This window comes from Lutra lutra, chromosome 17 (assembly GCF_902655055.1).
Source record: "Lutra lutra chromosome 17, mLutLut1.2, whole genome shotgun sequence".
Taxonomy (NCBI): domain Eukaryota; kingdom Metazoa; phylum Chordata; class Mammalia; order Carnivora; family Mustelidae; genus Lutra; species Lutra lutra.
Genome location: NC_062294.1, coordinates 51,113,826 through 51,128,840, shown reverse-complemented (window position 1 = coordinate 51,128,840; position 15,015 = coordinate 51,113,826). Strand labels below are relative to the sequence as shown.

Genomic DNA, 15,015 nt, shown 5'->3' with positions numbered 1-15,015 from the left:
GTGCTATGTGTTGTGCGCTCGCCTACATGACTTCCCACAGGCTTGCTAAACAAATGAGAACAATTCGGTTGGGGTCAAAAGTTCATTGCTGGTCCTTGTTGCCCTAGTACAACCCATAAATGACTTTCAGGTTTGCTGTATCAATACAGAACAATTGTACTGGCTTCAGCCATTTGGCTTCACGAGGTCTGCTTATAGTTAAATGTGATAATATAATATAAATGTGATAATATAAATAAACTTATTATAGAAACTCGTGGTTGTTTAACTAGACATAGGTGTATTACTTATCCTATTATCACTATATATATGGCCTTAGTGCTTTGAATAAACTTAGCACTGTTGGACATCCTCCTCAGTGCTCCTCCTGCCCCCATCTCTTTGCTTCTCGAGTTCTTTTCTTCATCCTCTTACCCTCACGTTCCTGGTCGATTTGTCACGCCGGCTGCAACGAGAGAGCACGAGCAGGGGAAGGGGCAGAGGAAGAAGCAGACTTCCTGCTGAGCAGGGAGCCTGACCAGGACTCGACCAGAGGACCCTGAGATCATGATTGAGCCAAAGGCAGGTGCTTAACCCACTGAACCCACCCAAGTGCTCTTCAGCAGCTCTGGAATAAAGCACCCAGGTCTTTTCTCCACAAATAGCATTTTTCTCCAGCAGCCTTAAACCTTGTAAAATATCTAGCTTTCTTTTCATGGCAAAGGTAGCCCATGAGCACTGTAAACATTTGAGCAATGCAGGGATACACTACTCCAACCAAAAAAAATTTTTTTTCTTTTTTAAAGTGACAAGTCTCCACTCCATCCTTCCGAATCTCCTAGTGGGTTTGGAGTGTGCTAGACTTTTAAAAGTGTGGTATTTGTACTTGGGGACAGACACGCGGGTGGACAATGTTCGGCAAGTTTTAATTGCGCTAAATGAAACCGCGTGGGGGGTCTACATGGACTCAGCACGGATTTGGAAGGTCCCTTGGTGAGGGTTTTGTGCCCATTGAGAGGAGGTGTTGTTACACACTCTGGCCTCAAGGGGGCGGCTGAGCTGGGGGAGACTCAGAAAGCCAGGTCACACCCCTTGATGTTTTTTAGGATTTTGGACCAAAGTTGTGTATTGCCTTAAATTACGGGTTATTTTTCTTTTTTAAGATTTTATTTATCTTTATTTGAGAGAGTGAGCATGAGTCAAGGGGAGGGGCAGAGGGAGAGGCTGAGTAGGGCGAGTGACCAGGTACTTGATTTCAGGACGCTGAAATCATGACCTGAGCTGAAGCGCTAACCCACTGAGCCACCCAGGTGCCCCAAATCACAGGTTCTTAACGTTTTCTATGTCTTAGACCCTTGGTGAAGCTATCAACTCAGATTTTTTTTTTCTTGCAACTTATTTTGATGTGACTTAATTGGAACTTAAATTGGAAGGCAAGGAGAATAAAAGGAACACCTGTACACCCTTCACCCAGATCCACTCATTGTTGCATTTGCCCCCGGGTGCTTTCTTTAGTATGCTCCCACTGTATGCTTGGGGGAAGACAGGCTCTTGATTTCAGCTTAGGTCATGATATCAGGGTCAGGGGATCCAGGCCCCCCTCCCACCCTCTGCCTCAGGCTCTGCACTCAAGGGGGAGGCGGCTAGAGATTTTCTCTCTCTCTCTCTCTGCTCCTCTCCCCTCTCTCTCAGATATAAATAAATAAATATTTAAAAAGAAGAGCATACCCAGGAAGCTCAGTCAGCTGAGCAGCTGATCTGATTTCTGCTCCGTCATAATCCTGGAGTCATGAGATGGAGCCCGGCATCTGGGTCCCTGCTCAGCAGGGAGTCTGCTGGAGATTCTCGCTCTCCCTCTCTCTCCCTCCTCCTCTCCCCTGCTCTCTCTCTCTCTGAAATAAATCAATCTCAAAAAAAAAAAAAAAAGGATAAAGGCAGTGGGGGAGGGAGAAAGAGGGTGGAAGGGAGAGATATTTGTCTTAAGAAACTGGCTCCCCCGATGGTGGGGGCTGGGAAGCCTTGGGAAGCTGACAGAGAAGGTCCGCATTAATGTCTATATATCTCTATTTTTGCATTTTCTTTTTTTTTTTTTAAAGATTTTATTTATTTATTTATTTGACAGACAGAGATCACAAGCAGGCAGAGAGGCAGGCAGAGAGAGAGGAGGAAGCAGGCTCCCTGCTGAGCAGAGAGCCCGATGCGGGGCTCGATCCCAGGACCCTGAGATCATGACCCGAGTCGAAGGCAGCGGCCTAACCCACTGAGCCACCCAGGCGCCCCAATTTTTGCATTTTCCTCCAGAATCACTTGAGGGTAAGCTGGAAACCCCGTGGCTCTTCACCGAAGGGCAAGCAGGAAATGTACTACTGATACAATCCTCTGTCCTCCTCCAAATTTTAAAGCTACTTACATAGGACACAACAAAATCTGAAGTTTTAGATGTCTTATAAGATTCCTTTGTTAGAAGAGTGCCTGGGTGGCTCAGTGGATTAAGCCTCTGCCTTCAGCTCAGGTCATGATCCCAGGGTCCTGGGATCGAGCCCCGCATCGGGCTCTCTGCTCAGCAGGGAGCCTGCTTCCCTTCCTCTCTCTCTGCCTGCCTCTCTGCCTACTTGTGATCTCTCTCTGTCAAATAAATAAAGGTGTTTTTAAAAAAAGATTCCTTTGTTAGAAATAACATTTATAGGGGCAATTTTATAATGCAGAATCATATCTGCTTTCCTGAAATTATGGAGGAAGGATGAAAGATTTTTTTTTTTATGTTGCTGAGATTTGTTCTTACTAGTAGTTAGAAAGACCCCGGGAGTTTCAAAATAAAGTGCTGGGATTCTTTCAGTTTGCCCTGAGAGTAAAAAAAAAAGAAAAAGAAAGAAAAGAAAATTGGTGGTAGGTCTGATGACTCACACAGTGCAAGAAGGTACATTATCGATCTTCAACGAAGGATTTGTACCTAGACTCCATAAAGAATTCACAGAAGGGGGCGCCTGGGTGGCTCAGTGGGTTAAGCCGCTGCCTTCGGCTCAGGTCATGATCTCAGGGTCCTGGGATCGAGGCCCGCATCGGGCTCTCTGCTCAGCAGGGAGCCTGCTTCCCTCTCTCTCTCTCTCTGCCTGCCTCTCCATCTACTTGTGATCTCTCTCTGTCAAATAGATAAATAAAATCTTTAAAAAAAAAAAAAAAGAATTCACAGAAGGGCGCCTGGGTGGCTCAGACAGTTGAGTGACCAACTCTTGATTTCAGCTCAGGTCATGATCTCAGGATTGTAGGACTGAGTCCCGCTTGGGCGCCCTGCTCAGAATGGAGCCTACTTGAGATTATCTCTCTCTCTCTGCCAGTCCTCCCTCTAAAATAAATGAATGTGTCTCTTTAAAGATTTTATTTATTTATTTGACAGAGAGAGTCACAGCAAGAGAGGGAACACAAGCAGGGGGAGTGGGAGAGGGAGAAGCAGGCTTCCTGCTGAGCAAGGAGCCCGATGCGGGGCTCGATCCCAGGACCCTGGGATCATGACCTGAGTCAAAGGCAGAAGCCTAATGACTGAGACACCCAGGCGCCCCTAAATAAATAAATCTTCAAAAAAAAAAAAAAGTTCAAGGACAGACAAAACTAGATTTTGCTGTCATAAGCCCAGATAGACGTTCTTCTTGGGGGGGGTAGAAACTGTAAGGGGTGTGGGGCTGAGTGGGTCTAGGGAGTGGAAACTTGCTTTTCCTTGATCTGAATGAGCCAAAGGCAGAGGCTTAACCAGCAGAGCCAACCAGGTGCCCTGAGACACGTTAATTTGTACTCCCATCTCCTGGTGTCTGAAGGTGGCTGGACCAAGCATGTGGCTTGAGCCTCCATGGCCCAAAGAGGAGCAGCTGCGGCCAGCCACCACCCTGCCAGCTACCACAGGAAGCCCCAAGCAAGACACATGTTGGCCACTCACTCTGAGGCTCCTACGTGGTGGCCACAGGGTCCCCTGAGGACGGATGTGGTGGGCCCATACCCAACCAGGGTCAGGATCTTCTGACCCTGCCCAGACTGACTCCCAGAGCTTCCAGCCCCTGCTGAGTGGGGAACCAGGTGGTGACAGGAAGCCCAGGGTGGGGGGCGGGGGGCAGGGGAGGCTGGGAGGAGGCCAGGGGCCAAGCTGTGTCAGGCAGAGGGCCTCTGGAAGGCCATGGGAAAAGAGCATCATCAGCAAGACAAAGTACCCCACACACTTCCCAAGAACCAAGCCAGATCACAATGAGAAGTGCCAGGCCTGACTGAATACAGAACATGGTAATTAGTACTCTGAACTTTCTAGAAGTTTCTAATCCTATAATAGCACAGATGTGAAGAGTGTGAGCATCTCTGATCCTAAAATGTCAATCGTAAGATATTTTTGTAAAGATTTAATTATTTGAGAGAAAGAGAGAGCATAAGCAGGGAAGAGAGGCAGAGAGAGAAGCAGCACCCCTCTGCGCGGCGAGCAAGGAGCCCGATGTGGGACTCGATCCCAAGACCTTGGGAAAATGACTTGAGCCGAAGGCAGATGCTTAACTGACTGAGCCCCCGAGGTGCCCCCTAACATACCTTTTTTTATTTGTGTTCATTTATTTTGACGTTATTACAACACACTCCACTCTTTTGGACGTGCAGTCCTATACATCTTGACAAAACCCTGAGCTGAATTACCACTACCACAAATGAGACCCAGAAGAGTCTCATCACCCCCAGAAAACTCCCTCAGGCTGCCTCTCTGTAGTCAGCCCCTCCCCCACCTGTAACCCTAGGCAACTACTGATCTCTTCTCCATCAGCAGAGTTTTGCCTTTTCCAGAATGTTCTATAAATGGAATCATACAGTACGCAGCTTTCTGAACCTGACTTCTCTCACTTAGCACAATACATTTAAAATTCATCCCTGTCGCTGTGTGTAGCAAAAGTCCTTCTTAACCTTAAGCGGTATTCTGCTGTACCGATGGGGGCAGATGGTTTATTCATTAGTCAGTCTGAAGGACATTCAAGTCATTTCCGATTTGGGGTGATTACTAAAAAAGCTGCTGTCAGGGGCACTTCAGTAGGTGGAGAGTTTAACTCTACATCTCGGGGTTGTGAGTTCGAACCCCATGTTGAGTGAAGAGATTACTTAAAAATAGAATCTTTGGGGTGCCTGGGTGGCTCAGTCATTAAGCATCTGCCTTCAGCTCAGGTCATGATCCCAGGGTCCTGGGATCAAATCCCAAATAGGGCTCCGGGCTCAGTGGGAAGCCTGCTTCTCCCTCTCCCACTCCCCCTGCTAATGTTCTCTCTCGCGTGCTCTCTCTCTCTCTCTCTGTCAAATAAATAAAATCTTTAAAAAATAATAAAGAGGGACGCCTGGGTGGCTCAGTTGGTTGGACGACTGCCTTTGGCTCAGGTCATGATCCCGGGGTCCCGGGATCGAGTCCCACATCGGGCTCCCGGCTCCATGGGGAGTCTGCTTCTCCCTCTGACCTTCTCCTCGCTCATGCTCTCTCTCACTGTCTCTCTCTCAAATAAATAAATCTTTTAAAAAAATAAAAAATAATAAAGAAAATGGTTTAAAAAAAATAGGGCAAGATATGGAGAGGACTGGGGCGCCTGGGTGGCTCAGTGGGTTAAGCCGCTGCCTTCGGCTCGGGTCATGATCTCAGGGTCCTGGGATCGAGTCCCGAGTTGGGCTCTTTGCTCAGCGGGGAGCCTGCTTCCCTCTCTCTCTCTCTCTCTGCCTGCCTCTCCATCTACTTGTGATCTCTCTCTGTCAAATAGATAAATAAAATCTTTAAAAAAAAAAAAAAAGATATGGAGAGGACTCACAGTTTTGCTTGCATTTCCCCAAAAGCAGAGAAAATGACTGAGACAATGATTTAGGAGATGGTAGTTTATTTGGGGGTTGATCTCAGGAAGCGGGAGTGAAGAGGTAGAGAACAGAGCCAAAGAGAAGGGCAAAAGGCCAATAAAAGATGTGTTAGTCACCTCGGTACAGTTTGTGGGCACCTGGGGCTTGATGCTGGGGACCCTCTGAGAAACCAGGCAGAACATGCCTCAGGATCTTCCCACGGAAGGATGGGGAAGCTGGGCATTGATGCCACTGCTCTGATCCTGCTTTGGGTATGGGTTGCCCCAACTTGGGAGATCGTAATCTCCTCCCACTTTGGGGGGCTGCACCTGAAGTCCAAATAAGTTAAAGCCAGAAAAAGCTGAACTGAGAGGCTCACTCTGTGCTGGAAACCATCAGCCCCAGCTGTGGGTGAACCAAGGTGGGGACAGGAAACCACAGTGTCTACCACACATGGGTGGTCCTTGACAATTTTTCCCTTTATTTTTTTTAAACCAGAAAATTGTCTCTTCTTTGGCCAGATGCAGTAATTCGCTCTCTACCTATTTTTTTTACGAATAGAAATCAGTTTCTCTGCTTCACTTCTAAATCAATGCTCAAAGAAAAATAATGTAAAACTATCAAGTTTAAAGACGACTGAATGGGTTACCTTTTCCAAAGCACCAAATTGTCGGCATGCCCGGGAGGCTCGCGTATTTCAGCCAGGCATGGAAGAAACAACACCCAGTGAAGTGGAGCTAATGGGGCAGGTAAAGCAAGCATAATAAATATCCTCAGAGAACTAAGGGAGGTTATTGAAAATTCCAAGCCAGAAGAGGATGTTATGAGGTAGAACCTAACTGGAGACAAGGGATATCAACACTATAATTGCTGAAATAAAGAACTCAATAGGTGTGTTAAATGGCAGGATAGACACCGCTCAAGAATACATGAGGGAGCTCAAAATGCTAGCCTGGAAGGCGCCCATATGGGACGGAGGGAGGGAGAGACTCGAAGTAATAATGTGAGATATGTGGATGATATAAATGAAAGTTCCAGGTCGCCCAGCTGGCTTAGTGGGTGGAGCATGGGACTCTTGATCTCGGGATCCTGAGTTTGAGCTCCACCTTGGGTGTGGAGATTACTTAAGGCAATAAAAATTTTAAAATAAATAAATAAATAAGGGGCCTGGGTGGTTCAGTCGGTTAAGCATCTGCCCTTCAGCTTGGGTCATGATCCCAGAGTCCCAGGATCAAGGCTGGAGCCCCACATCAGGCTCCCTGCTCAGCAGGGCATCTGCTTCTCTCTCTCCCTCTGCCCTTCCCCCCACTCCTGCTCTCTCTTTCTCTCTCACTCTCTCTCTCTTAACTAAAGAAAGAAAATAATAATTAAAATAAGGTAAAATCTTTTAAGAAATAAAATTAAGTTCTAACTTCTATCCTATAATCTCTCTGGAGAAAAGAAAGAGTAGATAGGGACATACTATGGGAAAAAAGTGTTAACTAAGAATTTTATAAGTCATATTATTATTACAAATAATAACTAAGAATATCAACCAAGAACTAAGGACACAATGCCTCATACTGAAATGTTTATTGTATGATGAGCAAGAAAGATTGCATGGGGGAGATTAAAAAAAATATTAGCCAGATTTTAAAATATCAAAGTATTAGGGAAAATCACAAACGTCTCCAGAAAAGGGAGACTTTTTTTTTTTTTTTTTTAAAGAATACAGGGGTGTTTGGGTGGCTCAGTTGGTTAGCCATCTGCCTTCAGCTCAGGTCATCATCCCAGAGTCCTGGGATCAAGTCCCACAAGTTCCCTGCTCTCCTTCTGCCTGCCGCTCCCCACTTTGCTCATGCTTTCTCTGTCTTGCTCACTCTCTCTGAAACAAATATATAAAATCTTACAAAAAAAAAAAAAAAGGAAATCCCCCTCCCACAAGAAAGAATACAAATCAGACTGTCATCCAACATTTCCACACCAACTCTACATGCTAAGAGATAACACAGTAACATCTCCCATGTGATGAAAGACTGAACAAGGGTTGTATAACCAGATGAATGAAGGGGATACTCAAAAACTCGGAAAATTCCCCTCCCATAGACCCTCTTTGAAAGAACTCAGGACAAACAAGAAGAGTTAATTCAGGAGGAAGTGACAAGTTTTAGAAACAAGGTGAGAAACAAAATAAGTAGTGACCACAAAAATAAATGCTTGTCCACACAAGTGCAGATAAAACTCACTGATGTCAAAACAGGAGTTGCAGGATATAGATGGAAGGTGGGAGGAGGATGGCCAAATCACACTTAGACTCTTATCTTGTTTGGGGGAGGACATACATACTGATATGCATCAAGCACGGATAAGAAGGGCGCCTGGGTGGCTCAGTCAGTTAAGCATCTGCCTTGGGTTCAGGCATGACCCCAGGGTCCTGGGATCAAGCCCCGCATCGGGCTCCCTGCTCAGCAGGGAGTCTGCTTCTCCCTCTGCCTCTCCCCATGCTCATGCTCTCATGCTCTCTCCCACTCTCTCTCGAATGCACTTTCTCTCAAGTAAATGAAATCTTTTTAAGATTTTATTTATTGGGACGCCCGGGTGGCTCAGTTGGTTAGGCAGCTGCCTTCGGCTCAGGTCATGGTCCCGGCGTCCTGGGATCGAGTCCCGCATCAGGCTCCTTGCTCATCAGGGAGCCTGCTTCTCCCTCTGCCTCTGCCTGCCATTCTGTCTGCCTGTGCTCGCTCTCTCTCCCTCTCTCTCTCTGACAAATAAATAAATAAAATCTTAAAAAAAAAAGATTTTATTTATTTATTTGACAGAGAGAGATCACAAGTAGACAGAGAGGCAGGCAGAGAGAGAGCGAGAGGGAAGCAGGCTCCCTGCTGAGCAGAGAGCCCGATGCGGGACTCCATCCCAAGACCCTGAGATCATGACCTGAGCCGAAGGCAGCGGCTTAACCCACTGAGCCACCCAGGCGCCCAAGTAAATAAAATCTTAAAAAAAAAAAAATCTCGCCATTTATGACAACACAGATGGACCTTGAAGTTATAATGCTGAAATGAGTCAAAGAAAGACAAATACTGTACAATCTCATTTACATGTGAATATTTTTAAATCTTTTTTTAAGATTTTATTTATTTGTCAGAGAGAGAGGGAGAGAGAGCGAGCACAGACAGAATGGCAGGCAGAGGCAGAGGGAGAAGCAGGCTCCCTGCTGAGCAAGGAGCCCGATGCGGGACTCGATCCCAGGACGCCGGGACCATGACCTGAGCCGAAGGCAGCTGCTTAACCAACTGAGCCACCCAGGCGTCCCTACATGTGAATATTTTTTAAAATACAGGAAAAAAAGATTGGTGGCTGCAGGGAAGCGGGGTGAAGGTGGTAGAAAGGTACAGACATCCAGTAATAAAATACGTAAGTCCCATGGATTCCAGGTACAGCACCATGAGCATAAAAGATAATAATGTATTACAGGGGCGCCTGGGCAGACTCAGTCCATAGAGTTGGGATTCTGGATCTCATGGTTGTAAGTTCAAGCCCCCCTTGGGCATAGAGACTACTCAAAAATAAAATCTTAAAATAATTATTATTATAATAGATTATGTATTTGAAATCTGCTAAGGGAGTAGATCTTAACAGGTCTCATCACCAGAAAGGAAAAAAAATTGTTAACTATGTATGTATGGTGACAGATGTTAACTGAACTTATTGTGGTGATCGTTTTACAATATATACAAATACTGAATCGTTAGGTTGTACAGCTGAAACTCATGTAATGTAATATGTCGATTTTACCTCAATTTTAAAAACAATTCCAAATTCATGGAGGTCTTTGAAGGCGGATAAACCTTTGTATGTGACTGGACAGGTTTTTGACCCCTCTGCACCCATCCCACATCTATAAGATGAGGGAAAAAAATATACAGCGCATAGGGTTGTTGTCAGAATGTTATGATCAAATGAGAAACACCTCACCATAGTAAAGCTTTTTATTTCTTTTTTAAAGATTTATTTATTTATGGGGGGGGAGCAGAGGGAGAATTCAAGCAGACTCCCCAGCTGAGCACAGAGCCAGACGCAGGGCTCAATCCAACGACCCTGATCATGACTTGAGCGGAAACCAAAAGTCCAGCACTCAAGTGACTGCACCACCCAGGTGCCCCCATAATGAAGCTCTTTTTTTTTTTAATGCTACCATGCAACAAAACTTTTATTAACATTTTGAACAGCTATTGAGAAAACCAGTGACTCCGTTATTACTGAAACTGGTAATTTCTAAACTTAAATTGGGGCAAAATGGCTATAGTGCAGAGCAATGCCATCATTGGGCACTACAAATTCAAAACTGAAGAATTAACAGCCACCCCTCAGACGGAGAACCAGGTGGAGAGTTGACTCTTTCTGGATGTTGTAATCAGAAGGAGTGCGGCCATCTTCCAGCTGCTTGCCAGCAAAGATAAGCCTCTGCTGGTCAGGGGGGATGCCTTCTTTGTCTTGGATCTTGGCCTTCACATTTTCGATGGTGTCACTGGGCTCCACCTCCAGGGTGATGGTCTTGCTGGTCAGGGTCTTCACGAAGATCTGCATTTTGACCTGTTAGCGAGTGGAAGGACACTGAACGCAATCTCCTCGAGTCATTCAAACACCAAGACACCCACACCCGACAATGCCAGCCGCTCCTGAACCCATAATGAAGCTTTTTAAATGACTGTAGTGCTTGTGGAATTGAGTGAAAGCTGAGGACGCAAAACCGAAGCAAAACACGTAATTCGTTTCTTGCTAAATCCATTGGAGTATATAACAGAATTGCTATGTGCTATTTTTTAAACTTCATTAAAGTAGAATTGATGTGCCCTCAGCACATCTGGAGAATGAAATGTGTGAAACCTTCACCACAGCCAAGTTAACAAACATTTCCATAATGCCCAGAAGGTTCTTTGTGCTTCTCTGTAACTGATCACTCCCTCCACCCTCCGCCCTCAGGAAACCACTGATCTGCCTTCCAGCACAAGGGATTAGTTTGCATTTCCTAGAATTTTGTTTGCATGCATAGAATCGTCCAGGAGGAGGGGATTTGCCTTGCCTGGCTTCTTTCCTTCATGCTCTGGTGCACGTATAGCCCATTCCTTTTTCTGGCGAACTGTAGCCCACTGTAGGGGTGGTAGGCAGAAGCATGGCCCCTGGGTGCTCCCTGCCCTGGTAACTGATCCCCCAACAAAAGCTCCGGATGCCGAGGCTCAGGGGAGCCTCCCTGGTTGGCAGTACACCATGTGCGTGTGGTCGCGTAAAACTGCCAGGAAAGGTGAGCACTGTCCCCATAATCTGCGGGGACAGACAAGCAGAAGATCACGCCTGGTCTCTCCCAGATGCTACCCTGCACACCCTTCCCCTTGGCTGACTCAAACCTCTCTCCTTGCCCTGTGATAAGTCATGAACACGATGATAACAGCTCTTCCAGGTTCTGTGAGTCACTAAACACGAGCGTTGTCTTGGGGATGAGCGACAGACGCTCCTGTCTTGGCGGGGCGGGGCGGGGGTGTCTCTCAGCTTCTGCGCCTCTCAGAATTCCCAAGCTTTACCTCCATTTGCTCTCCATCTTCAGCTTTCTTTCCACTCCCCAAACCCAGATATCACCCACCCCCCAGGACTTCCCCTGCCCCAGTCTTCTTGTCTCCCTCTCTCTCTTCTCCACTTCCCTGCCTCACCCCTTCTGTTCCCAGCCAACACCATTCAACATGCTGCTCCATTTCTTGGTTTGGCTCTCTCCGTGGCTAATTGCACACCACCTGCTTGTCTCTTTCTCAGAATTCTCATCCCCTCTCTTCTTAGTGCATCCTCCTCCTCTAAGTCAGCCCAGATTTCAGCATTTGCTTCTCTCCATCCCTCTTCCCTTGGCCTCTGTCCACCATCCAGCCTCCCGTTCCTCCTCCATCCAGGTCTTTCTTCAGCCCCAGACCTCTTCCCTGCTCCATGTCACTGTCTCTCAGTGTCCTTGCCTCTCCCTGGGTTCCCCCCACCTCCCTGTCTCTCCTTTACCCAGCCTCTGGGGGGGGCTCTCCATACCCTCTGACCCTCGCTTGCTTTGGGTCTCTGAGCCACTTCCAGGGAACTCAGGCCCTTCCAGCCTCAGCCCGTCAGACCCACCATCTGTCCTTCTCCCTTTTACCTTGGCATGTTCATCCCCTTCTCTCTCTTCACTCCATCTCGTCTTCTTTCCCTTCTCCTCTGTCTCCACCTCTCAGTCTCCCGTCTTCCTTCTGATCTTCTGTTTCTCTCCTCCTCAGCCCCTGACCACTTTTCCTTTCCGTATCACAGCCCTTCCTCCACTCCTCTCTTCAGTCTCCCTCCTTCCCAACTCTATAAGGGTTCTGTCTCTCTCGGAACCTCTCTCCCTCCACTTCTCTCCATATTTCCATCTCTCCATCTCTCTCTTTTTTTAAAGATTTTATTTATTTGAGAGGGAGTGAGTGAGCATGAGCAGGGGGAGCAGCAGAGGGAGAAGGAGAAGCAGACTCTCTGCCGAGCAGGGAGCCTGAAGCAGGACTCAATCCTGGAAACCTGACATCATGATCTAAGCCAAAATCAAGAGTCAGACGCTCAACCAACTGAGCCACCCAGGCGTCCCTCCATCTCCCCATCTCTTGACATCTCTTCACACCTCCATTTCTCTTTCACATTTGGCCTCAGAGACTCCCCACTACCCAAGGTGCCACAGCCCCCCTCCCCCAATATCTCAGTGCCAGCTCAGCTCCCACCCTCCCACATGCACTGTCCCCTCTGTCACCTCCCTGCCCCTGCCTGACATTTTGCCTTAAGAGCTTCCAGAGTTACAGCTGCCCCTTCTCTCTTAACAAAAACCACATTTGATTATTATCACAATGAAGTGGGGGACATCAGAACACCATCAAGCAGAAAGCAGATAACAAGAGACAGTCCCCTTGGTCCTTATCAAATTCAGAGCAAGCACTTCTTAGGTGGTCACCTACATTGCTTCTGTCCTCGGATAGTAAATTTTCAGTCACCCACAGTCCCGAGCCCCAGGCATCCTGGGCAGCAAGGAGAGGCAACAGAGAGATTTCTCAGGCTTTGGGCATCACCCTGGAAGAGAACTGGATGACAAAGGCTAAACCTCTTGCCAGACCTTTACTGTCACTCTAAGAGGAGCTATGAAGAGCCCAGGGTGTATCAGTTAACTATTGCTGTTGTTATAGACTGAATATTTGTGTCCCTCCCCACATTTGTATGGGAAAACCCTATCCCCCAGTGTGATAGAATTAGGAAGCAGGGACTTGGGGGTGATGAGATCACAAGAGTTGAGCCCTCATGAATGGGATCAGGGCCTTTATTTTTTTTAAAGATTTTATTTATTTTTCAAAGATTTAATTTATCCAAGAGATTGTGCATGCACAAGCAAGGGGAGGACCAGAGGGAGAGGGAGAGGACTGCAAGCAGACTCCACACTGCGCACAGAGCCCGATGCGGGGCTCCATCCCATGACCCTGAGATCATGACCTGAGCCAAAACCAAGAGTTGGACCTCAACCAACTAAGCCACCCAGATGCCCCCCAAATTTTATTTTTTTAGGTCACCTTCACACCCAATGTGGGGCTCGTACTCACAACATCAAGATCAAGAGCCACACGCTCCACTGACTGAGCCAGCCAGGTGCCCCCAGGGTCAGTACTCTTACACACGGGACCTCAGGGACTCTCACTCTTTCTGCCACAGGAGGACACCACAAGATGATGGCCGACTGCACACCAGGACGCGGGTACCTGCTGGCATCCTGATCATGGACTTCTAGCCTCCAAACCCATGAGAATAAATATTTGCTGTTTTAGCCGCTCGGCCTTTGGTAATTCACTCTAGCAGCCCGCATGTAAATATCTCCAAATATGAATGGCTTCAAACAATACCTTTGTTGTTCACAGGTCTGCGGGTTAGCTGGATGGGTCTTTTGGTCTTGGATGAGCTCATCCATGCATAGGACCTCAGCTGGGGTCAGGAGGTGGCTCTGTCTCTGGGAGTTGGCAGGATATCAGCTGGGTGACTTAGGACAGTCTCTTATCCTCCAGCAGGTGAGCCCAAACTGACTCCCATGACAGTGGACACTTTCTAAGAAAGCAAACAGAAGACACAGACTCTTGAGACCCAGAATCAAGACTGACACCATATCACTTTCTATTGGTCAAGTCCAGCCCCAATTCAAGGGGTGGGGAAACGGACCCCCACATTGAAGGCAAGAGCTGCAAAGTCCCGATGCAAAGGGTTAGATGGAGAGGGTGGTTCGGGGCCAATCTTTCTTTTTTTACTTGCGATACTGATGGACAGCTGTGATCCTATTCTTTCATATAAATCTAAGGAGAAAACAAGCCCAGGGCGCCTGGGTGGTTCAATCAATTAAGCATCTGCCTTCAGCTCAGGTCGTGACCTCAGGTCCTGGGATCAAGCCCCAAATCGGGCTCCCTGCTCAGCAGAGAGCCTGCTTCTCCCTCTCTCTCTGCTGCTCTCCCTGCTTGTGCTCTCTCACTCTCTCTCCATCAAATAAATAAAATCTTTAAAATATATATATACCACTCTAGGTATTTTAAGCATAAAGGTATCTAACACAGGGAATTTAGGGATTTAAAAGGTCATTGGCTACAGCTCCTACAGAAAACAGGCAGTCCCTCAAAAACTTCAGCATACGGGGCGCCTGGGTGGCTCCATGAGTTAAAGCCTCTGCCTTCAGCTCAGGTCATGATCTCAGGGTCCTGGGATGGAGCCCTGCATCGGGCTCTCTGCTCAGCAGGGACCCTGCTTCCCCTCTCTCTCTCTACCTGCCTCTCTGCCTACCTGTGATCTCTGTCAAATAAATAAATAAAATATTTTAAAAAAAACTTCAACATAGAATTATGATATGACCCAGCAATGCCAGCCCTAGATAAATAACCCAAAGACTTGAAAACAGGACTCAAACATAACCTTACATGCCGATGTTCATTGCAGCGTTGATCACAATAGCCAGAAGGTGGGAACAACCCAAGTGTCCATCAACAGAGGAATGGATAAACAAAATGAGGTATAAATAGATTATCCCCCAATAAAAAAGAAATAAAGTTCAGATACTTACAACGACATGAACAAACTGCAAAGACATCATACTAAGTGACATGAGCCAGACACAGAAGAATAAATATGATATGAAACACTCTATTTAAATGAAATATCTAGAATAGGCAAATTCGGGGC

The 15,015-nt window shown here is 46.9% G+C and overlaps 1 protein-coding gene across 1 annotated transcript; it reads right to left on the bottom strand.

Moving 5' to 3' along the window:
* Positions 1-10,084: 10,084 nt before the first annotated feature.
* On the bottom strand, positions 10,085-10,408 carry LOC125089249 (ubiquitin). Its single transcript, XM_047711347.1, has one exon. The coding sequence runs from the start codon at positions 10,369-10,371 to the stop codon at positions 10,138-10,140; it is 234 nt and encodes a 77-aa protein (XP_047567303.1). The 5' UTR covers positions 10,372-10,408; the 3' UTR covers positions 10,085-10,137.
* Between the last annotated feature and the right edge of the window lie 4,607 nt (positions 10,409-15,015).

Excerpts from the sequence above, each read along its gene's own strand:
- LOC125089249 (XM_047711347.1), bottom strand. The coding sequence starts at position 10,371 with ATGCAGATCTTCGTGAAGACCCTGACCAGCAAGACCATCACCCTGGAG.